At 36.9% G+C, this 26,063-nt stretch overlaps 1 protein-coding gene across 3 annotated transcripts in view; it reads right to left on the bottom strand.

The window, feature by feature from the left end:
- EPG5 (ectopic P-granules autophagy protein 5 homolog) overlaps positions 1-26,063 on the bottom strand; it is a 144,126-nt gene that overhangs the window by 23,142 nt on the left and 94,921 nt on the right. For 2 of the 3 annotated variants that reach the window (XM_043968814.1, XM_043968831.1), the window contains exons 31-37: positions 24,036-24,249; positions 21,509-21,666; positions 20,792-20,993; positions 20,131-20,203; positions 17,352-17,455; positions 11,778-11,953; positions 7,068-7,253 (exon numbers count right to left, since the gene is read on the bottom strand). In XM_043968814.1, the coding sequence (XP_043824749.1) occupies positions 7,068-7,253; positions 11,778-11,953; positions 17,352-17,455; positions 20,131-20,203; positions 20,792-20,993; positions 21,509-21,666; positions 24,036-24,249 (1,113 nt within the window). The remainder of the gene's footprint in view (positions 1-7,067; positions 7,254-11,777; positions 11,954-17,351; positions 17,456-20,130; positions 20,204-20,791; positions 20,994-21,508; positions 21,667-24,035; positions 24,250-26,063) is intronic. The other variant, XM_043968820.1, reaches the window with a different exon arrangement.

The following is a 26,063-nucleotide window of genomic DNA, read 5'->3' as shown; positions in this document are numbered from 1 at the left end:
AAAATAAATAATAACTATGGAAGAAAGAATTGGAAAGAGAAATAATAGCTTAAAAAAAGAAATATAAAACCTTACCAAAGAAACAAATTCCCTGAAGTTTAGGATAGACAAAACAGAATAGACCAAAAAAATTGACCAAATGTAGAAGAGATCAAATAAAAGCTAATGATTCTATAGGACAACAAGAAATATTAAAACAATCTCAAAAGACCAAAAGATAGAAAAAATGTAAGATATCTCACAGAAAAAGAAAAAAACTGCCTGGAAAAAAGATTAAAGAGAAATAATATAAGAATCATTAAGTTTTCTGAAAAATGAAATCATAAAAGAAAATCACCCACATCTCTTAGAACCAGAAGGCAGAGTGAAAATAGGAAAAAATACATTGGTTATCTCCTGAAAGTCCCAAAATGAAAACTTCTAGGAATATTACAGCCAAAATCCAGACCTCTCAGGTCAAAGAAAAAATATTGCAAGCAGCCAGAAGTAAAGAATTCTAGTATCTAGGAACCATAGTAAAGATCCCAAAATATTTAGCAGACATCATAATAAAGGAGCAGAGAACTTGGAATAGGATATTTCAGAAAGCAAAAGATAGAGGCTTACAACTAAGAATAATATAACCAGCAGGGCAGCTAAGTGGTGCAGTGGCTAGAGCACTAAGCCCTAGGGTCAGGGGGACCTGAGTTCAAATCTGGCCTCTGACACTTAACACTTACCAGCTCTATGACCCTGGACAAGTCACTTAACCCTGATTGCCTCAAGCATCTGGGGTCATCTCCAGTCATCCTGATGCATGTATTACCACTGGACTCAGATGACTCTGGAGCAGAAAGTGAGGCTGGTGGCTTTGCACAGCCCTCCCTCACTTAAATCCAATTCACTGCAAGTCATGACACCAGCTCCCAATGACATGCTCCTCTTCAGAAATGAAGGATAAAATAACAACATAACTGGCAAAACTGAATATAATAATTATACAGAGGGGAAAAAAACCATTAATGAAATGAGGACTTCCTAACATTTTTAATGGGAAGACTAGAGTTGCAGAGAAATTCTGAAATATAAACACGGGAAGCAATAGAAACACATAAAAGTAAATACGAGCAATCATTCATACAGGAATAAAAAAGGATAAACTGTTTACTTTCTAAGACAGGGAGATGATACATGTGTCCCTCAGAATATCATCATCAGGGTTCAGAGAGGAAGTCTAATAAGACAGAAGGGACTTGAGAGTGATTTTGTTATGTTTTGATGTTCTTAAAACAAAAAAGGGGAAGAAGAATACATGAGGATGGGGGTAAGGAAGGGGAGAAAAGACATGGAAAATTATCACACATAATCGGGATAAACAAATAGAATACTATGCAAACAAGGAAGAATAAAAAGAGGAAGCAGGTGACATATGAACCTCACTCTGATCTGAACTGGTCAAAAGACAGAAAGAATACATTTATGCTCACTCAGTCTCTATCTCTCTCTCCTACACAACACAAACACACACACACACACACACACACACACAAACACACAGAGGTAAAGAAATACATTTCACAAAACAGGGAAATAAAAAAAGGGGGACAGATAAATGCATGAAAAAAAAAAGAAAGGTAGATTAAGGGAGAGGTAAGTCCTAAGTAAAATTAACTCTAGGAGGGTGGATGGTAAAGAGGAGTTTAAAAGAAAGAAATGATAAGAATTTATATTCTTATCTTATGTGACTTATATGACTGAAATCTGGGTAAAGTAAAAGAAAAGAGATAGGGGAGTAGAAACAGACTGCACCAAAACTTGGCCTCTGGTGCCATGCATACTTCTCCCTGACCATCCTCTTCTTTATAAAGGGGCAAGTAACAAAGACAAGGAAAAGTATAAGAGAATAGGATAGAGGGAAATACATTATTAAACATCATAACTGTGAATGCGAATGGAATAAAGTCACCTATAAATTGGAAGAAGAGAGCAGAATAACTAGAAAGCTGAATCTAACAATATGTCATTTACAAGAAATACACTTAAAACTAAGACTCTCATGGAGTTAAAATGAGGCACTGGAGTAAAATTTTGAAGCTGAAGTTAAAAAAGAGCAGAGTTGCAAGCATGATCATGGACAAGACAATAGTGAAAACAAACAATTAAAAGAGGCAAACAGGAAAATGACATTTTGCTGAAAATGTACCAAATGGCATAGCATCTAAATGCCTAAAGGAAAAGTTAAATTCATTACAGAGAGAAGTAGACAGTAAAACTGTCATAGTAGAAGACCTCAATTTAGCCTGTTTAGACCCAGATAATCTAAACAAAAAATAAAGAAGAAAAAAGTTAAGGATCTGAATTAAGAAGAACACCAGTATGTACAAAAATCTTTTTAGCAGCTCTTCTTACAGTGGCAAAAAATTGGAAAGTGATATGGCCCACAACAACTGGGGAATGGCTGAACAAATTATGGTATTTAAATTTGATGTGTTGCAAGAAATAAGGAAGGAAGAGCTCTTGAACTCATGACACAATTGCTCCAAAAAACATCCAAATAATGCCACAGGAAAATGCCTAGAGCAGTAAAACTCACAGAAGAATGTGTTGAAATCATCTTCTAACAGAAGAATGGCTTGGAAGGTCAAAAGGAGGGAGCTGCTGTGCTGAGACAGGAGTCGAGCCCAACCCCACAGTCACCCTGACACAGATCCAGTCCCAGGAAGGCCTCACCAGAGAAGGAGACCCCCCCCCCCCCAGAGGCTCTGAATCAGCTGCAGTGCCAGTGTCATCTGGAACTAAGCTCACAGTCTGGTGAATGGGCTGAGCCCTTGGCAGAGGGGAGACCACAGAGGTCTATGCTGGGGCTGATGCAGAACTTGGGTTTTTCACCCCTGCTGGGAACCAGGATGTAGGCTTGAGTAGCAGTAGCCCAGGTGGGGGAGGGGAACAGGCTCATCAGAGCTGACAACCACAACACACAAAGCTGGTTGATTAGCAAGTTGGTCTGGGGTCATCTAAGGATCAGGGAACAGGCCAGGCAAGTGAAGAACCTGATCCTCCTTAAATCATACCCACCTGGGACTGAAGCTTGGGATATTGCAGCCTGGAAACAGTGCCCCACTTTAAGGAGCTAAAAGTCAAGTAAAAGAAAGACAAGATGAGAAGACAGAGAAAGGTGAGGACCATAGAAAGTTTCTTCAGTAACAAGGAAGACTGAGGTGCACCCTCAGAGGAAGATGTCAACATCAGGGCCCCTATATCTAAAGCTTCCAAGAAAAATATGAATTGGTCTCAGGCCATAGAGGCACTCAAAAAGGACTTTGAAGATAAAGTTAGAGGGGCAGCTAGGTGGCTCAGAGGATAGAGCACTGGCCCTGGATTCAGGAGGACCTGAGTTCAAATCCAGCTTCAGACACTTAACACTTATTAGCTGTGTGACCCTGGGCAAGTCACTTAACCCCAATTGCCTCAAAAAAGAAAAAAGGAAAAAAGGAAAAAAGAAAAAAAAAAGAAGATAAAGTTAGAGAGGTAGAAGAAAAAATGGAAAGAGAAATGACGGTGATGCAGGAAAGACATGAGAAAAATGTCAATAGTTTGAAAAGTCAAAATGGAAAAGCTCTCTGATGAAAATAATTGCCTAAGAATTAGGATTGAACAAATGGAAGCCAGTGACATTATGAGAAACCAAGACACAATAAAGCAAATCCAAATGAATAAAATAATAGAGGGCAATGTGAAATATCTTCTGGGAAAAATTGCTGACTTAGAAAATAGGTCCAGGAGAGATAATTTGAAAATTATTGGTCTACCTGAAAACCATGATCAAGGAAAGGGCTTAGACACCATCTTCCAAGATATTCTCAGGGAAAATTGCCCTGAAATTCCAGAAGCAGAAGCTAAAATGGAAATTGAAAGAATTCACCAATCACCTCCTCAAAGAGATGCCAAAAGGAAAACTCCTAGGAATATTATAGCCAAATTCTAAAGTTCTTAGATCAAGGAGAAAATATTGCAAGCTGTCAAAAAGAAAGAATTCAAGTACTGTGGAGCCCCACTCAGGATAACTCAAGAACTAGCAGCTTCTACATTAAAGGACAAGAGGGCATGGAATATGATATTCCAAAGGGCAAAGGAAATGGGATTACAACCAAGAATAACCCACCCAGCAAAACTCATCATTTTCTTTCAGAGGAAAAAATGGGACTTTAATGAAAGAGAGAACTTTCAGGTATTCATGATAAAAAGACCTGAAATGATTGGCAAATTTGACTTTCAAATACAAGACCCTAGAGAACTATAAAAAAATTGAAGGTGGGGGATATACCTGGGTTTGTACAGTGGGTGACTGTCTTGTGTCTGAGGCTGGGTTTTGGCTGGGATCCCCCTGGGTCATGGGTTGATGCTTTGTCCACTGCCCCATGATGACATCCCTAGGGTTAAATTGAGGGGTGAGGGGAATGCACTGGGGGAGGGGAAAAGGTAGAGGTGAAATCCTACATGAAAGAAACAGGAAAAAGCTTATGGAGTGGGGGAAGAAATGGGAGAAGAGCAGGGCAGTAAATGAATTTTACACTCATCAGAAAAGGCTCAAAGACCTTAAACTCATCAGAGCTGCCTCAAAGAGGAACTAACACACACACACCCAACTGGGTGGAATAATCTATTTAATTTGGGTAGTAAATGAGCCTAACACTCATCAGAATTGGCTCAAAGACCTTGATCTCATTAGAATTGGCTCAAAGAGGGAATAATGGACACACTCAATTGGGTGGAGTAATCTCTCTAACCCTGTGGGAAAATAGGAGGGGAAGGAGATAAAGAGAGAGGGGCAAAAGAAGGAAGGGCAGAGTGGGGAAGGGGACAGACAGAAGCAAATCCCTTTTGAAGAGTGATAGGATGAAAGAAGAGGGATAATAGAATAAATATCATGGGGAAGGGAATAGGATAGAAGGGAAACAGTTAACAATAGTAATCATGAAAAAGAGAAAAGGGGGAAAACTGTACAAAAAATATTTATAGCAACTCTTGGTGGAGGCTAAGAATTGAGAATCAAGGGAATGTCCATCAATTGAGGAATGATGGAAGAAGCTGTGCTATATGATTATGGTGGAATGGTCTTGTGCTATAGGAAATGACAAACATGTGATCGCAGAAAAACCTAGAAAGACTAATGAACATCAATGTATAGTGAAGTGAGCAGAGCTGGGAAGATATTGTGCATAGTGACAGCAGTATTATTCAAGGAGCAATTGTGAATGACTTAACTACTCTCAGCAATGCAATGACAATCTCAAGGAACTGAGGAAACTTACTATCCACCCCCATAGAAAGAACTGATAAAAAGAACACTTGTGGATTATACATACATAACCTGGTTGCAGTCTTGTGGAAGGGGAAGGAAAAGGAGGGAGGGAGAAAAATTTGGAACTCTAAATCTTATGAAAATGAATGTTGAAAACTACCCTTACATGTAACTGGAAAAAATAAAATAAATAAAAAAAAGAAAGAAAGAAAGAAAGAAAGAATGAAGAAGGGACATCTAGGTGGTGCAGTAGATAAAGCACTGGCCCTGGATTCAGGAGGACCTGAGCTCAAATCTGGCCTCAGACACTTGACACTTTCTAGCTGTGTGACCTTGGGCAAGTCGCTTAACCATCATTGCCCAGCCCCACCCCCCCCACCCCCCCACCAAAGAAGGAAATGGTTTCTGAAAAATCTGGGAAGAATTACATGAACTGATGCAAAGTGAAGTGAGTGGACCCACAAAAATACTTTACACAGTACCAGTACTACTGTACAATAATCAGCTGTAAAAGACTTGGTATGTCTGATCAACACAATGACCCACCACAATTCAGAAGGACTCAGAATGAAAAATGCTATCAGATTTAGAAGTGATAGACTCAGAGTACAGATTAAAGGATACTTTTTTCCTCTCATTTTATTTTTCTTCTTCCTCCCCCAACATGGTTAATGCAGAAATACCTTAAAATATATAAGATTAAGTATGTATATGTTTTATATGACCTCATATTTTTAAAAGGTTTTGTATTTCTTGCATTCTCAATGGGCAGAAAACAAGGGAGGAGAAAATATGGAACTGCAAATAAAATGAAATTGATTTTTCGGGGGGCTTGGGGGAGCAGGGCAATGAGGGTTAAGTGACTTGCCCAGGGTCACAGTGCTAGTAAGGATCAAGTGTCTGACACCGGATTTGAACTCAAGTCCTCTTGAATCCAGGACCAGTGCTTTATCTACTGTGCCACCTAGCTGCCCCCAGAATTTTTCTAAAAAAGAAATGAGGAAGGGGATTATTTCTGAGAAACCTGGAAAGACATTTAAGAACTGATGAAAAAGGAAGTTAATTCAAGCAGGAGAACAATTTATGCTATAAAAACAATACAGGAAAGATAAACGAACTTGGAAACACTTAAGAACTCTGATCAACACAATGACCAACCAGGATACCAAATGATGAAATATACTACCCACTTACTGATAGAGAGGTGATGGTGTCAGCGTGCAAACTGAGACTTTTAAAAAATATATATAGCCAAAGTGGGAATTTGTTTTGCTTTGACTAAACATGTTTCTGACAGGGGTTTATTTTTTTTCTTTCATTCTCAGAAAGAGGGAAGGAACAGGAAGGAGAAAAGGCAGATTTTTGTTGATAAAGATTAAAATTGATTTTTTTCTAATTTACTACTTCCTAATGAATACTCTCCCTTAAAGATAGCTATCTTCAGAACAAAGCTAAATTAAGAAAATAAGCCGTATTACTTTACAGTCAAGACTCAGACTATATTCAAAAAAACTATGTTCTCATTGTTTCTCCTCCACTTTTAGAATCCAAAACAATGTCACTCTTATCTAGTGTTATTTTTGTCCATTTCTTCCCACACATTCTCTAGAGGGGATCTGCCAGATGTGGTGGAGTTCTTCCTCTGGTTCTTTTAGTATCTTCTCATACTAAACATATGTACAAAAAAAGTTAACATGCTAAAATAATGTAACTGAAATATGTGGGGCCTAAGTAGGAAAGGGATATTTACGAAGATGTGCCAGGCTTTTAACCTCTTAAGACTTACTGCTTGGTCTACGAGCTGATCTTCTTTTGCCAGTAAGATGATCATGAAGAGCAGACAGACAATCATGCTTCGTGTTTCTGGATGGGGATTGGGATTCCAGGCATCAGCCAGCACACTAACCCAGTTTACTTCACATAAAACAGTCCCCATGAATAAGAAACAGCTCTTGGGGCTTCCTCTTTCCACCTAAGAGAAAACAGATCAAAACTGTTAAGGAGGGGCGGCTAGGTGGCACAGTGGATAGAGCACCGGCCCTGGATTCAGGAGTACCTGAGTTCAAATCCGGCCTCAGACACTTAACACTTACTAGCTGTGTGACCCTGGGCAAGTCACTTAACCCCAATTGCCTCACTTAAAAAAAAAACTATTAAGGAAACAATTCTTTTTTTATATAATAATATCTTGAAAAATTCGTGTTTAAATTTTGTTTTTGCAAATTACAAGTACTTTTAAATGAACTAGGGAAGTTCAATATGTGTGTGTATGTGTATACATATATGTGTACACACACACACATACATATATATATATTGAGCTTGTTATTTTTAAAGGAATACTTTGGTTACTTTTTTGTAAAGCAAATAATGAATGATTCCTCCAGAATCCTTGTTTCTTTTAAGGAAAGAACAATATAAAATCATTTCCTTTAAAAATCAAGATCAACAATTCACTTCAGTCTACATATATACACATGATAAATTCTGTGCAGTAAAGGTAGGATAAAGCATTTATGTGTCCTAGGCAGCACCCCTGGTATTATTATCCATTGGATTAATGGAACAAAGACTTGATTTATCACCTAAATAAATTTTTAAACCACCTACAAGTCATGGAAGGAATTATTTTCTGGCATTAAAAATGTACTGACATTTTGGAAAAATAACATTCAAAATTATCCCTATTTGTATCTCATGTGTGTTGTGTCTCACATGACTGGCTTTCTTACCCCCTAATTCTGGCTCTGTCATTTGATAAAGACTCATTCTCCTTCATTCCTTTCTTAATGATATATTAGTTGTTACTTGTAATTTGTTTTTAATTAATGCTCCCCTACTTGATCAAATATCATTACAGCAATAGAAATACAGAGCTGAAAAGGACCAACTGACTCTGGACAGGTCAACATCTTAAAATATATAAGATAAAGCATGTATATCTAATAGATTTACAGGACAAAACTCTTCCAATCTCCTTATTCCACTGCTGTTATGAGAGCCACAGTGATTTTCCTTATAGAAAGGAAAGAAAATTGAATTTAGTTTCATCAGACCTAAGTGTCTCCCTCCGTTTGTCATTTACTAGTCATGTGACCATGGAACAGTTACTTAACCTCACCATGACTTAGTTTCCTCATCTGCCAAACAGAAATTTAAAAACGCTTAAGAATGTGAGGAAAATGTTTCATAAATTATAAAGCACTCCACAAAAGTAAACTATCAGTATTTTTTAAACTATTCCTCCTCATAAAGTTAAGCCCATTTTCTCTTGTTTATTCCTTAGTACAGACAAAAGAATAACTACTTGGAACCCTTGTTCCTTTACATACTCAAATAGTTGTAAAGTCATTCATTAAGTGTCTCTTCTCTGAGACTGGAAATAAAACTCACTGTCAGCTTCTTTGAACATTCCTCAGGATTCAAAATGTAGAAGTACTAATAAATTGAGGTTCAATGAGAGATCTTCCCTTTTTATTGAGCAGGGATACAAAATCAGTGTTAAATAGCTTATGTTTTATTCATTCTTACAAATAACTAAATCTGGGGCAGCTAGGTGGCACAGTGGATAGAGCACCGACCCTGGATTCAGGAGGACCTAAGTTCAAATCCAGCCTCAGACACTTAACACTTACTAGCTATGTGATCCTGGGCAAGTCACTTAACCCCAATTGCCTCACCAAAACCAAAAAACCAAAAAACCAAAAACAACTGTTTTTAATACAAAAGGAAAATTCTAATAGATGTGGTAATATGTTTAGGATAGGATACAAGAAAAAGGATATTTTTTTTTATTTTCAAAATACTTACAAACTATTAGCAACTATATAAAAAAAATGTTCCATATCACTAATAAGGAAAACGTAAATCAAAACAACTCTAACATTTCACTTTATACCCAGTAAACTGGTCAAGATGACAAAAGATGAGAATGATTAATGTTGGAGTTGTTGAGACAGTCATACTAATACAATATTAATGGAACTATAAATTGATCTGACAATACAGGAAAGCAATTTGGAATTATGTAAAGAAGTGAATAAAATGTCTGTAATCTTTGACCCAGATATTTTACTACTATGCTTAGACCTCAACAATTCTACTAGTGAAAGACAAAAAAAGAAAGGCTCCACGTGCACCAAAATATTTATAGCAGCACACTTTTTGTAGTAGCAAAGAAATGTAAACAAAGTACATGTCTATTAATTGAGGAATAGCTAAGTAAGTTGTGGTACATAAAAGTAGCTGTGCATAAATATAGTTGTAGTCATTGTACATATTTCTTTCCTTGTTCTTCTTACTTCAGTGTGCATCAAACAAATCATGCAAGTTTTCCCATGTTTTTGTCAACATATTTGTAATTTCTCATAGCACCGTAAAATTATGCAATATTCATGTACCACAATCTGTTTAGCTATTCTCACTTAATAGACATCTACTTTTACATTTTTGTAAAAGAAAAGAACAACAAAATGATGGAAACTCAATGCTACAAAATGATAATGACCAAGCAGAGCCCCCAAAAATAAATGAGAAGGCCCCTCCCTCTGTTCCTTTGTAAAGGTGACAGGCTATGGTTATGGAACACTGCACATAAAATCAGAATTTTTTTTTGATATGTTAACTAATTTTGCTTAATTTCCCTCCCCCCCTCTTTTTTAATCCTGTTAAAAGAGGAGTCTCTAAAAGTGGTCAGAGGATGGATACATTAGGAAATGTTGGAAATGTACAAAAATACATCAATAAAGTCAATTTTGTTTTTTAAAAAAGGGAGAGAACACATTTAGATTATGAACTACTTAAGGTTTTAAAAAGTAGGAACAGATTATAAAAGTCTTACCAATCATCTTGCTGATCACACCTGAGACTATCATTTCTTTCTTTCATTCCCTCCTCTCAAAATACCTACCTACTTACACCATGGAACCATGAACCATAATCAAATCAACTGCTATTGTTTCTGGCTGAGGTGTGTTGTGTCAATCTACTCGCCTATGGCCCCACTCAACATCCTGGTACCTTTCCAGACTAAAGTGCTCCTCTGTGGGAGGAACAATAGTCTATCCCCTCCCCTCCATATAAATTAGCCTATTTTTTCCTTAAAAACTATCAGGGGGCAGCTAGGTGATGTAGTGGATAGACCACTGGCCCTGGAGTCAGAAGGACCTGAGTTCAAATCCGACCTCAGACACTTAACACTTACTAGCTGTATGACCCTGGGCAAGTCACTTAACCCCTATTGCCTCACCAAAATATATATATATTAAAAACTATCACGATCATCATCAAGTCTTGGTTGGCTCAGGAGACTAAAAGTTGAGACTGTTGGCATCACTTTTGACTTGTCTGAGTACAAAACATCCAGGAGGTACTCCAAGGTGTGCCCTTAGACTCTGCTAGATTACTACCATGGATAACTCAGGCAAAGGGGACCTATTCAGGCCCTCTGCAGTGTTCACAATACCTATTCTTATTAAAAATTCTTCTGTTTTGTTGAAAAGTTAATCTATTTTTGTTAACTGTTCAATGACCTGCGATAGTCTCATTTTGTTCCAATACTGAACCTGAACCTAAACCATCAGAGACTTGGCCTGAATCAAACCTAGGCCAGAACAGAGGCAGCTAAGTAAAAGTCTGATATCATCATGTCAAAGATGGTTAAAAATGGAATATACCTATCAATGTGACTGATAGTTGTAAATCATATGTATAAAATGTACTATTTTCTCAACAGTAATGTAATAATCAAAAACATTTGATATTTTTTTTTGCAGAATTAAACATTTACATGCCAAATCATTTCTTCATGCAATCTCAAGTTCTACATGTTAAAAATCAGTGATGCTGGGGCAGCCAGGTGGCGCAGTGGATAAAGCACCAGCCCTGGAGTCAGGATTACCTGAGTTCAAATCCAGCCTCAGACACTTGACACTTACTAGCTATGTGACCCTGGGCAAGTCACTTAACCCCCATTGCCGCCCCCCCCCACACACACACACAAAAAATCAGTGATGCCTAATGCGAATACATTGCAATCCAAGGTATACTTCCCCCTAATTATACACTTTACAGAGCAGCTTACAGAAAATAAAGATTCAAAAATCACTTTGAATTTTAAGTATTAATTTTTAACTTTAGATAATGCTATGGTGTCTATAGCTAGAAAACTAGTCACGCTGTCTAATCAAAAGACAATTTAAAGATAAATGTCATTATTAAAGGAATCCTTACCCTACTAAGAGTAGATATGTAACATTGCTAAAGTCTAAGGGAAAAAAGAATGACACCCACTAAACTTTTGCCATTAGCTAATTTTTGACTTGTAGATGTTATATGTATTTAACAGTGTCATATAAATCAGACTTCAAAAAAAAATCCAGATTTCAGAAAATATATTCCATTGATTCTGATGTTCTTCAAAGTCTTTTAAATACTGACAAAGTTGCATACTCTTAATTAGAAAATCAGTATCTTTAACCTTCTACAAAGTGCTTACTTTGAAGAATGCTTCCATTAGTACTTGGTCCGGGTACATGTCCCTCCATGGAAGTTTTCGGTATTCATTATGGAAAGCAAAGAGAATAAATTCTGGCATTTTGGGTGCAGTGCATGATTCACAATAATGCATCAAGTGTAGCCGAAGTGCTCCTTCCTCACCAGGCAAGAGTTTATCTAAGTTTAAAAAAAAAAATTAGTTTAAAAATATTATAGTTGTCAGCATATAAAACAAAAATCACCAAAAAAATTTCAGCTATCAAAAAAATAACTTAAAACTCAAAGTTGTAAATGTTAACCAAACTTTGTAGACATATTAAATGCCGTCTATGTATTGTGCTAAGCACTGGGATACAAGAAGTTCACAATCCAATGAGGGAAGACAACACATAAAAATAAGCTGAAAAGGGGAAAGAAAGTAGGAGAGTAATAGTACCAGTGGAAGTGATGAGGCATCTGCTCTGGGCCTCCTCTAAATAAATAAGAATCTTGGAAGAGCTCCAGCTCAACTCTCTCCAATCAGGGAGAAAGGAGGAAGGCATACAAGAGCTGAAGTGGCATTATAATAATGCCAAAGTACGTGAGGTCAAAGCTCTGCTCTGCTACTAATAACCTGTGAGCTTAGGCGAGTAATAACCACCCAAGGAATCAGTTTCCTTATCTGTAAATGATGCATTTGGACTAAATGGCTTCTAAGGTCTCCACAACCTCTAAACGTATGATCTTATGATCTCTTCTTACCCGATAGAATTTTTCAAATGCAGCCTAAGTTGCCTTTAAAATGTAAAGGTAGGACTTTGGGGTCTTTTCCCCAAAGAGATCATAAAAAAGGGGAAAGGACCCACATGTACAAAAATATTTATAGCTGCTCTTTTTGTGGTGGCAAGGAATTGGAAATTGAGGGGTTGCCCATCAATTGGGGAAGGGCTGAACAAGTTGTGGTATATGAATGTAATGGAATACTATTGTGCTGTAAGAAATGATGAGCAGGAAGAGTTCAGAGAAACCTGGAAGGACTTGCATGAACTGATGATGAGCAGAACCAGAAGAACATTATACACAGTATCATCAACATTATGTGTTGATCAACTGTGATAGACTTGATTCTTCTCAGCAATACAATGGTACAAGAAAGTACCAGGGGACTCATGATGGAAAAGGCTCTCCAAATCCAGGGGAAAAAAAAAAAAAGAACTGTAGAATATGGATGCTGATTGGACCATACTATTTCTTTTGTTCTTGGTTTTTCTTTTTTAAGGTTTTTCCTTTTTGCTCTGATTCTTCTCATAACATGACTAATGCAGAAATATGTTTAATGTTATTTTATATATATATATATATATATATATATATATATACACACACACACACACACACACACACACACACACACACACACACACATACACACATACAAACATACACACACCCCTATATCAGATAATCTGCTGTCTAGGGGAGTGGGGGAGGGATGGGAGGAAGGGAGAAAAATTGGAAATTGGAAATCTTATATAAATAAATGTTGAAAACTATCTCTACATGTAACTGGAAAATAATAAAATACTTTTATTTTTTTTAAAATGTAAAGGTAGGGGGCAGCTAGGTGGCGCAGTGGATAGAGCACTGGCCCTGGATTCAGGAGGACCTGAGTTCAAATATGACCTCTGACACTTGACACTTACTAGCTGTGTGACCCTGGGCAAGTCATTTAACCCCAATTGCCCCATCAAAAAAAAAAAATTTTTTTTTAAAGTAGAGGTATCCTGGAAGGCCCTGCAAAAGAATATGCCTCAGGCTCCCATGTAGAAAGCCTTCAGCTAAACCAGATAGGAAAAAGATGAAAAGTGATGAGGCAGCTGGGTAGAACAGTAGAGAAAGCACCAGAGTCGGGGAGACCTAAGTTCAAATATGGCTTTAGAGACCCTCCTTACTAGCTGTGTAACCCTAGACTAGTCATTTCACCTCTGTCTCACTTGCTTCAACTGTACAGTGGATATATTAATATAGTATATAACTCACAGGGTGGTTATGAGGATCAAGTGAGTTACTATATGTAAAGCACTATAAAAATCTTAAAGCTCTATATAAATGACAGCAATGAGAAAATTCTTAGTAAAAAAAAAATACAAAACACAGAAGACATGAGATAAAATGGGGAAGGGGGGTAGGGAATTCAGGGGTTATAGATATCTCCTATGGAGAAAAAGGGAAAACAGGCTTTAAAAAATAAAAGACAACACTTGATATATTTGATGAGAGATAAAGGAAATTATGTCCTTTTTGGAAAGTTCTATGTCACGGGATGGAAAGAACCTTATTCATATTAGTCCTAAGGTAGCTCATCCATACCAAAACACTTATGGTAGTAGCATTTTATGTAGTAGCAAAAACAGAAACAAAGTGATTACTGATAGACTATAGAATGGCTATACTGTGGTAAATTATTGTGAACTGATCCAACCATTCTGGACAGCAATTTGAAACTATGCCCAAAGGACTATAAAACTGCATACCCTTTGATCCAGCAATACCACTGCTAGGTTTATATCCCAAAGACATCCCCAAAAAGAAAAAAATACCTATTTGAAAAAAAAACATTTATAGCAGCTCTTTTTGTGGTAGCTAAGAATTGGACATCAAGGGAATGCCCATCAGAATGGCTAAACAAGCTGTGGTATATGATAGTGATGGAATATTATTGTGCTATAAGAAATGACAAACAGGATGACTTCAGAAAGGCCTGGAAAGACTTGTATGAACTGATGGATAGTGAAGAGAGCAGAACCAGGAGAATATTATGCACATTGACAGCAATGTTGTTTGATGAAGAACTGTGGATGACTTAACTATTTTCAACAATACAATGATCTGAAACAATCCCAAAAGACTCCTGATGAAGCATACTATCCACTTCCAAAGAAAGAACTGATACTAACTGAACACAGACTGAAGCGTGCTATTTTTCACTTTCACTTTTTTCTTTTATTCAAATTTTCTTGTACAAAATGACTAATACAGTAATGTTTTACATAATAGCACACGTATAACCTATATCTGATTGCTTACTACGTTGGGCAGGGAGGGAAGGAGGGATAAAATTTGGAACTCAAAACTTTAAATAAAAATGCTAATTATTGAATAAATAAACAAACAGATAGATGAGCTGAGGTAAATTAATGTATTCTAAGAAGACCAGCTAAAGGGGGAGATTTTGTGTGAAGATTTTAGAGGAAAAGCCTGGATTTTAAGAGGGGAAGAGTGGATACCAAAGAACAACTTCAGGTCCAAGGACCAGGGATTCAGAGGGGAAGCCTGTGGACTCAAGTTGGTACCTGTTGATCCTGCTAGCCCCTCATATCTGAAGCCACTGTCCCCTCTTTCACCCCCCACCCTTTATTGTCAAACATCTAGAAAATAATTCTATATGGTCTCTTTTCTTTCAAATGCCACCATCCACTCCCACTCCTTCAGTAACACCTACCAACCAGATTATTTGTACTGAAGAAATAATAGGTATTATTCATCCATTTGGTTTTTTCTAGGTAGGAAGTTAAGTTGATATCTTCTCAGTAATTTTGGATTCTATTTAAAAAGCCATGCAACATTCAAGAGTTTGATACAATCTGCAAATTGAAGCATCTAAATTCTCCTCCCTCCTTCCCCACCATCTATAGGGAATCCCTTTTCCATCTGTACTCCACATCCCCCATAAAAGCAGCCAACATTTTTGGCAAGCATACATCTCCTTATTTTATGCCTCCCTTAATATGTATATTTGGTTTTGTTTTTTTGTTTTTTTGCAGGGCAGTAAGGGTTAAGTGACTTGCCCACAGTCCTACAGCTAGTGTCAAGTGTCTGAAGCTGGCTTTGAACTCAGGTCCTCCTGAATCCAGGGCGGGTGCTTTATCCACTGCATCACCTAGCTGCACCCCCTTAATATTTTAATATTCAGAAAGTTGAACAAAATAATCAGTGTTGTACCTTTCAAAGAATTTTGTGTAATTTGATATATTCATGGAAAAAACATTCTTAGAGCAAAGCTTTTATGGTGACATTTTGTTCTACCAAATTTAAATGTGTTTTTAGAGTCGAGAAACAGAAAGGCATGGTGGGATTTTATATTTTCTATACCTTTCAGTTGTGTGAATTTAAAGATGTGGCCTGCCATAAAACACCATTTATGGAATGAATGAATGAATCATCATTTGTTAAACAATCACTACGTGCTAAACACTGTGCTAAGTGCTATAGACACAAACAGAAAATCAAGACAAACCCTACTCCAAATAAGCTCATATTCTAATAGAAGGCTTTGATGACACAGAAAGGTTCATGAGCAAGGATGATGCTCCTTGGGTACAATGGCAGAGCACATGGCAAGGTCCAATAGTCTGTGGAGCAAAGCAGTACAGCAGTAAGCAAAGCCTGTCTGCTCTGTTCTCTTTTCCTACCTTTATTAAGATAGAAAAACACAATGTCACTGCATGTTTATATTATTTCTCACAAAAATTTTTTAGAGAAGGAAAAGTCAGCCTATGGGTTGGTGGTAACTGATATCATCTCAATTGCCTTTTGGGGAATCTAAGATTTTCTCCAAGCCTTAGTTATTCTCCCCTCTTTCAGCTACCTTGAGAATCAAACTTTAATGCCCTAAAAATCACGTTGTGTCCAGCATGTCCCACCTCTATGTATTACTGGTCTGTTTCTATCACTCTGCCAATCTTTGTTTTCATCAGTGCCATCTTTACTGTTTCACACAGCACATTGGAGAGTGGGTATTAGAATCCAAATGCAGTGTTCTCCACTGTCACTGACAAATTATTTTGCCATAGAAATCTTTAAAGATGTTTTCCATTTTTTCATCTATTGATTGTCTTCTTTCCAGTTTCATCCTTATCTACCCTTGAGATGATGTGGCTTACTTAGCTCTCTTGCTTTAATTCCCTTCGTTGCTTTTTTTTTTTTTTTAAGTGAGGCAATTGGGCTTAAGTGACTTGCCCTCGGTCACACAGCTCGTGTTAAGTGTCTGAGGCCGGATTTGAACTCAAGTACTCCTGACTCCAGGGCTGGTGCTCTATCCACTGCGCCACCTAGCTGCCCCCCTTCATTGCTTTTTACAGTTTTATGAGGTAATAATATTATCTTCTACAATCCTCCACCATATGATTTTATGAATTTATGTTCTAGCCTGGTGTTTCCCTTAGCTGCCATATCTCTCCAACTGGCAAAATGTTGGGTGAATAGGACTTTTTCATCATCTTATGGTGAGTGATTTACTCCAGTTAAGCTTCCTCAGGAAACCTGAAAATCTAATTTTGGCACATTTTCCCCACTCATATTTGTTTTCACTCTGTGATCCAAGGCCAAATTACAACAAAATAAAACGCAAAAAGAACCTCTTTTTCTAAGTCATTCTGGGGTCTTGTGGAAAATACATGGACAAACACACCCAGGAAGACGATATTTATAACCAAAATGAAATAAAAGAAAGGGTGTGGAGACCAAAGATTAACCAAATAACTTATAGAGACAGGGAAAATTACTAGTGCCATCCATAATTTGGCATTTTGCTTACCTTTAAAACTTTCATGTAAAATCTCAATACATTCAGCAAACAAATGTACCACACTTGAGGCCATGGATGCATCACTTTCCAGCCATGGATAATAACGCTGACTGCTTTAAAGCAAAAAAAAAAAAAAAAAAAGAGTTAAAAACCAAAGCACCAGGGATTAAATTTGCTTAATCTATGGGAAACCCTGCAGGAACCAGCCTCATCACTTTTAAAGAACATCAAGAGCATTAAGTTGTAGGACTATCTAGCTTGAAATAGGGGCCAGGTCAGTTTGGCCACTCCTCTGTTCTTTCACTGTGGTTTCGGGGTTTGGCCTGGCACAAGAAAGCATGTTATTAAAAGTGCCATTTCGTGACATCTTTTTAATCATTCAGTTTATATCACTGTATCACCGTACCCGTTCCTCACACACTGTGATCATATTTCATTTTTTGTATTAGCAGTTGCAACACACTGTCCCCACCCATGGGGCCAAGTTGAATGCCCAGAAATTTCATAAGAAAATGTTCTCTATAGGAAAAACTTCTCATATTTGTATAACACTGACTAAATAATTCAGAATGCTCAAAAGGTGGATGCAAATGTTAAGAGAGCCACAATAAAAGCCACTTTAGGCTTGCCTACCACCAAGTCAATTTCATACTATATGGCCAATACTCCATAAAACTTATTGCCCTAAATTCAACTTGACCTGATTTCTTGCATTGCCATATTTTCCAAAAACACTGGAAGCAGAGTACACAGAAGGCCCCGAATGTGCCAAGGATGAAGCTCCCCCTGAGCTAACACAATTTGTTGTTGCACCCCAAGCTGGACTCCCTGTGTCCCTTGGAAGACAAGACAGGCACCAGCTAGACTATGCCAGAATGAATAATGCTTGTGTAGCTGGGGTCTTCTGCAGGTAAGGGGACCTATGTTCATAGTTTAGCAGTTCTCATGGGAAAAGAAGGCCGCTTTTGCCTTCACCCTACTCCTCTCCATGGAGTGTGGTTTTTGGTGTCCCACATCTTTACTGCACAGTTCCCCCTCCCATGTTACACCCCTTCCTGGTATCCCCACTTCCCTTTGTCCTGCTACTATAAAAATTAAAACTTCTGTAAGAACCATGAATTCTTTGCTCCACTTTGAATTCAACATGTGTTTATTCCCCTTGTTATAAACCTAATTTCCACATAAGTTTTGTGAAGGTGTGAATTCCTTTTGACAAACTTCATTCTCCACATTTTGAATACCAGAAACTTCAACAATTTGAAAGTACACCTTTGACAAAAACAGGGTCAAAATTTTAGAATCAAAAGGTACCTTACTCTAGGCATCATCTAGTCCAACCTTCAACCCAATATGGAAACCCTCTCTTTTCTAGCATCCCAGATAGATAATCTTTCTTCTGCTCAAAACATTTTGTAGTAGAGACCCACTACTCCATAACACAGCCCATTACAACTTTGAACAGCTCTAATCCCATAAAAGTATTAAAAGCTTGCTAAATAGTGTATTTATTTAACAAGAGTTACATGTTAAACTGAATGAATTAAAGTTATTAATACTATAGTCAAAACATTAAAGTCATGGCTGTAAAAGAAACATTAACTCATAATACATATGTATAAAAGAGTAATTTCAATATGCAATTTCTCAAACTCTGAAAAACAGAAATTGTGTGTTTTTTTTGGTGGGGCAATGAGGGTTAACTGACTTGCCCAGGGTCACACAGCTAGTAAGTGTCAAGTGTCTAAGGCCAAATTTGAACTCAGGTTCTCCTGAATCCAGGGCCAGTGCTTTCTCCACTGCGCCACCTAGCTGCCTCCTAAACCAGAAACTTTGAGTAGCAGCACCCACCTAAGTAAAGTGAGTCATGCTAATGGACAATTGAAAGTGAGTGTTCAGTTTCATCACCTTATGGAATTAGCACAAAAATAAGGGTTGAGTGCCAGTAAGCATCAAAGGTAAGGGAAAAGAAGAACAACTCAAAGGGCAATGTAAAGATAGATGATTAGTATCAAGTAACCCACAGGATGTTATCAGCAATTACATAAATGTGGGAAATGTAATAAAAGATATTACTGGGAACATGGCCATAAAAACATGTTAAGTCACTTAAATAGCAAGAATGAGAGATGAGAGTGACAGCTTGAGTTACACACTACTATCTGCACAATATAAAACCAAAAACAAGAGGAAGGCCAGTCTACGTATTTTGTAGATTCCAAAGAAAGTGCATACTTTAAATATTGGACAAGAATTGTATAAAGTATGAGCGTTTCAATCTGCATCAGAAGAGAATAGCCACAGTAAAGAAGTAATGGACCATTCTAAGCTTTCTGGATAAGAGACCTCAATATACTACTGATTTTTTAGACACCAGTGGCACATCCAGGTGGAGATGCTGAGCAGGTAATCTGAATGTCAGCAACAAATTTAAATCATCATTTAAATCCATCACATTAGAATGTGAGCACTTTGAAAGAGCAAAGGCTATCTTGCTTTTCTACTAGTATCTCCAATGACTAGCTCAATTCTAGGCATTAAGCATTAATAAATTCATTCACTCTCTTCTGTTTTTGATTAGCTATTGTTCTGAAGCTATTAGAGGTAGAACTCAACCGTTTCAAAGAGAAAGTTCCTTACCAATGATGAATAAGGAATCATTTTTAAAATTTAAATGTTACAACACTGAAAAGATAATATGGCAATATACTAATCACTGACACTAAAATATCAGGGGAACTTGAAAATTATGACTTCCTTGGGTATTCAAATATCTAAAAAATGTATTTACCTTGTATTGTCTTCTAAAACCAGAATCCATGGCTTGAAGAGTTGGACAATTAGTGAATGAAGAGATCTCAACACTGAAATAAGGTACAACAATTTTTAGAGAATAAAGGGATATTCAAGCAATCTCACTCAAAAAATTATTTTAAAAATTCAGATTCTCCTAATCTGAATATCACATTCACATGGTAACCATGTGACTACAGCAGGTGGGTCCATGAGGTGAAAGTCAATTAAAGAAAGGAAACGCTTTCATTTCTTTCAGTGAAGTTTCATTAAATCAAATAACTATTTTTATTATAATGAAATTTCACTTATATAAAGTACCCGGAAATACCATTTTTTATTTTCCCAGGATGACTATTTAAACTTCTAGAACATTGTGTTCAAAAAGAGAAATAGTATGAACAATAAGATAAAGATTAAAATTTTCCTCATCACTCTTTGCTCCAAAGGAGGGTCAAGGACAAGCTGTATCAAGCATCCATAATGTATGAATGACTGTAAGGTATGAAGAATTTCTCACACTCACACTATAGATTTTCCATCTTTTCATTCTGACAGATAAGATATACAGCTTTGTCACAAAACAAGATCTAAACGTCCTAACAAGTCTTTTCAGATTTCTTTAAAAGAAGCTCTATGTTGCACTAAAAGCTTATTACCTGTTCTACTGTTAGTTAATGGGTCTTGCCCCAAGCAAGCCATTTCAGAGGCAATCAGCCGTTTCACAAGATATTCCAATAATTTCCTCACATCTGCCACATAAGGCGTCCACTTTGAAAATAATCCAAAGCTCTTAAAGTCCAACTTGGATAACCGTAACTTATAGAAAAAATTTGAAAGCCACTGTATCGTCTCCATTACCTGAAAGAATAATCAACAACCAATAAATTTTTTTGCGTACCTATTATGTTCAAAATACTCTATTAGGCATTATGAAGAACAGTCTTCTAACATGGTAAGATAAGACATATACATATAAAAGATGACTAATAATACGAGATAACATGAAGCATATACTAAATTAATGTTATAAATAATGAGTGTTACTCAAGTTTGTAGAAAGATCACTTTGAACTAGAGTGGTCAAGAAGAGATTTCATCAGGAGGTTAACCTATACCTTTCAGTGTAGAATTTAACAGGCAAGGACAGAGAGAAGGAAAGGGTAAGAGCATTCTAGGTACAGGAAAATGAAGAGATGGGAAATCATAAAGTTGATAATCAAATGAAACAAAAACAACAGTACACAAAAAGCAGGCTATTTTTTTTCAGATAAATTTAGGTTTTCTTATTCAACCTAAAAGTACAGTAGCATAAAAAAAAAAAAGAGAAAGTGATTAGTTTAGGGCGAAAGATTTAAAAGACAAAAGTCATATACCTGTTCATCTGACAAGAGAATATTGGGAGAACTTGGAAATGCAGGGTTCTCGGTTATAGGAAGTGGACAGTCCCCTTCTTTGCTTTCAGATGAGAAGCAGCCCAGAGCCTTTAGGGTTGCCTTCCAACATTCAGGACTCAATAGCTGCTCAGCTGAGCCTTGGAAAAGAAAAGAACGACTTATTATTACTACTAAAATAGCTATATTATATACAACAATGTTTAGCCTGATATCTGGTGGTTACTAGGTTATAATAAATTAGTGGAAAAAAAAATTAAATCTGGGGGCAGCTAGATGGTGCAGTGGATAGAGTACCAGTCCTGGATTCAGGAGGAACTGAGTTCAAATTTGACCACAGACACTTAACACTTACTAGCTGTGTGACTCCGGGCAAGTCACTTAACCCCAACTGCTTCACCAAAAAAATAAATAATTAAATGAATGAATGAATGAATGAATGAATGAATGAATGAATGAATAATTAAATTCCCGAATAAACACTTTAAACATTTTAGTTTGCTAGGGCATTAACATCACATGATTAACAGATCTGGAAGAAACCTTAGAAGAAACCTTTCCTCATTTTATAAATGAAAACTGAACCTCAGAGAAATGAAATCTCTCTGAGAGATGAAGAGTCACACTTGCTATAGGTTATATAAGGCAATGAACAAGCATATTTGAGGAATGTCCTATATGGCAGGTATTATGTTAGGTGCTGTGTATACAGAGATAAAATTAAACAGTCTCTGACCTCAAAGAGTTTCTATGCTATCAAGAGAGACACATAAATATCTATAAGATAAATAGAAGCTCATTTGGGAGGGAGGCCACTAGTGACTGTGGAAAAGTAGAAAAGGCTCCATGTAAAAGTTTGATGCTTTAGCTGAGTCTTGAAGGGGAGAAAGGGAACAAAAGCGAAGAGGGAGAGTATTCCAAGCATAAAACAGAAACTGCTTAATGGCTATGGAGAAAGGGAATGGAAAGTCCTATGCAAGGATCAGCAAGAAAGTCAGTCTGGTTGGACCAGAGAGTGTGGAAGCAAAAGTAAGTAACAGAGACAGGATTATATCACAAATTATTTGTGAAAAAGTATTGAATGGAATTAACATAGCAATTTCATGATTTTCAGTGTTTCTTAACAGTTTGGTTTTGTCTGGGAGTTAATGTGGTCAAGGCTACCTGGGCTGAGGTGTTAGTAGGGTAAGAATCTCTCAGCAACCTGACCTTGACAAAAGGTGGCCAAAAAGTTAACTTCTCTCCCACCTGAGACTTAATGTGAACCTAAGGCTGTGGATATTAAAGAGAAGGAATGCTAATGAGCCAAGAGGACAATGAACACAGAAGGAGCTTCTGGAGTATAACCTCAGTCAGGAAGAGCAATCAGTTTCTAGGATGATCAGAGTTTCTCTGCCTTTTATTTTCCACATCACTTGCACCTATGGACATACAACTCCATTGCTCTGAAGGGGTCAAAACTGGTATTAACAAACCCTTTTCTGAAACTTTAAAATGAAATTACATAGCTCTTTGCCTAAGTAGATACAAATGCTGAAAAAAATATGAGCAGAGAAAGTTGCTGGCAATGTTGTACATATATAAAGTACAGGGGGGCAGCTAAATGGTGCAGTGGTTAAAGCGCTGGCCCTGGATTCAGGAGTACCCGAGTTCAAATCCAGCCTCAGACACTTAACACTTACTAGCTGTGTGACCCTGGGCAAGTCACTTAACCCCCATTGCCCCACAAAACAAAAACAAAAACAAACAAACATATATAAAGTACAATTCTTTTGAAAATTTGAAATAAAAATAAGCTAAAAAAAGGACCCCATCTTTTTACCTTTTTTTCTAAAGTTTAAGCTTGTGCTGCTTTAAAAACAATAGCACGTACACAGCACATTTCACATTTCAGTGTTCTTCCACTAGCATAAATCAAAGGATTTTACACACACACACACACACACACACACACACACACACACACACACATATGTACACCTAATTTTCATTAATTTTTAAAAACCAGATTCCCAGGGAACTGACCCACATAAAATTTACAGTCTCAAACTTGTCCCCATTTGAGTATGCATCATCCAATTCAAAAGGATTGGTGCTGCCACCTCTAGACCCCAAATGGCTAGTTTATGAGGGGAAGGTGATCACTATTCAATACATTATTAGTTTCACAAAATTCCCATGCAGTGAAATCTTATAGGAAGTTCCCACTCTTCCTTTTCCTCTGTTTCTATTGAAAGTTTTAGGGGAAACTGGAATTTCACGAGACTCCCTTCTTGCCAAATATTAATAACTTTTATGAATGAATTTTAATTATCCATAAATTCAATTTCACAACAACAGGGATACAAAGGCAAAAACAAGACAATCCCTAGCTTTGAGGAGCTTACATTGTATTGGAAAAGAAAGATGAAATTAATAAAAATGGTAAATAAAAAATAAAAAAATAAAAATAAAAATGTTGATTGTGAAGTAACTGATAACATTAGAATCAAGAACTAAATATACTTACTCTGCATGAGCAACCTTAGAATGTCACTGTACTGGTCAGGAAACTGGTACAGAAGGAGATAAGTCCAGTGTTTACAAAAAATATTGAATGACATCAAAATGTCTTCATCTGGTTCAAGGCCCCAGGCAGTAAGTGCCAAATGAATGGACTCCAGGAGCCTGGTACGATCAGACAGAGGAGGTTTAGTGGAGTTTAACCATTGCTTAAGATCGAACTAAAAAGAAAAAAAAATAGGAAGGAGTGTTTATTTACAACAGAAAACTCACTGGAGTAGCAAAAGGGGTGAGGATACATCTGTTCAAATTTAATTTAAAAGTCTATATGCTTAATGATAACAGTATTTGTTCACAAAATCTGGGTTGGGTGGCTCAAGCAAATTTTCTTTTGGACCAAATTTAGCCCTACTCATTCAACCTCTTAAAAGAGTCCAAAGCCCAAAGATTTCAATATTATCAAGAATGACCTAATTCCAACACATTTTTAAATGTAAGCTCATTAAAGATATGGATTGTTTCTTATCTTTATATCCCCAATGATCAGCAACATGTCCTGTACTAAGTTTGTTGAACTGAATTTTCTGAGTATTTTAAATATGTCATTCCCCACTGATCAAAAAATAATAACAACTAACATCTAGGGTTTTGAAGTCTGCACAGCATTTTTAAAATACTACCTCGTTTTGTCGTCACAATAACTCAGAGGGAGATACTATTACTTTTCCTATTGTAAAAATAAGAAGAAGAACAATAGCCAAAATCTACTTGGTGGTTTACTATGTGCTAGGCACTAAACTAGGTGCTTTATAATTATTATCTCATTTGATTCTCACAAAACCCCTGGGAGGTAAGTGGTGGTATCATTTTCATTTTATAGATGTGCAAATAGAGGTTAAATGACTTGCTCAGGGTCAGACAATTATTAATTGCCTATGGCAGTATTGGAATGCAGGTCTTCCTGACTCCAGGTCATATCTAGTGATCACTGTGTGGCATGTAAATATTGAAAGACAATTTTTTTTTTTTAAAGAGACTGGATGCAAAAAAAAAAAAAAAAAAAGATAACAAAAAGGGGGCGGCTAGGTGGCCCAGTGGATAAAGCACCTGCCCTGGATTCAGGAGTTCCTGAGTTCAAATCCGGCCTCAGACACTTGACACTTACTAGCTGTGTGACCTTGGGCAAGTCACTTAACCCCCACTGCCCCGCAAAAAAAAAAAAAAAAGATAAAGAGACTGGAAACAAAACTTATTTTCAAAGTGAAAAATAAGATAGGAAAGTCAATTCTCTGAAAGTTTTAGGTTTTCATCTTCTATTAATATCTCCAAGATCTCAGACAGGAGTCAATAAAAAAGAACAGCTCTATCTCCAAGCTATACATCTCTGTGATCTCCAAATCTTGACATTTATTCACAAATTGATTTAAAATTTAAAATATAATTTAAAATTGTATTCTGCCATCTCAATGTCTCACACATTTGTGCCAATAAATCCTATAAGGTGTGGATAAAATCTAAATGATGATTCTTTAGGGACTATGCTAAATACAGTATAATCCATAATCAGATTAAGTAAAAAATGTTTTCTGATATGATAATATGAAAAGAACAGTACTACCTTGACCTGTCATAGACAATCATTTGGTATGGAATGATTAGGGCATCTCTCAAATTAACACCTAAGGAACTAAATTTGCATCATAGAATCCTAGGCAACCAAACAGGCTAGAGCTTAATTTTAAGGTATTTTCTCCGAGTATGATAAGCTGAGATCAGTCTCTGGGTCACTAAGATGTTCAAATTTCATGCATTCGAAAGTTGCTACAGGGCAGCTAGGTGGCACAGTAGGTAAAGTAGTGGCCTTGGATTCAGGAGGACCTGAGTTCAAATCCAGCCTCAGACAGGCAAGTCACTTAACCGACATGGCCCCTCCCCCCTCCCCCAAAAAAGTTGCTACTGTTGGACCATTGGTGGGAAAACATTTGCAGATCAGGAATTCATTTTCTTGGATCAATAGAACCATTAGTATGGTATG

The sequence above is a fragment of the Dromiciops gliroides genome, chromosome 1 (genome assembly GCF_019393635.1).
Source record: "Dromiciops gliroides isolate mDroGli1 chromosome 1, mDroGli1.pri, whole genome shotgun sequence".
NCBI classification, from domain to species: Eukaryota; Metazoa; Chordata; class Mammalia; order Microbiotheria; family Microbiotheriidae; genus Dromiciops; species Dromiciops gliroides.
This window is presented reverse-complemented; position numbering and strand designations above follow the sequence as displayed.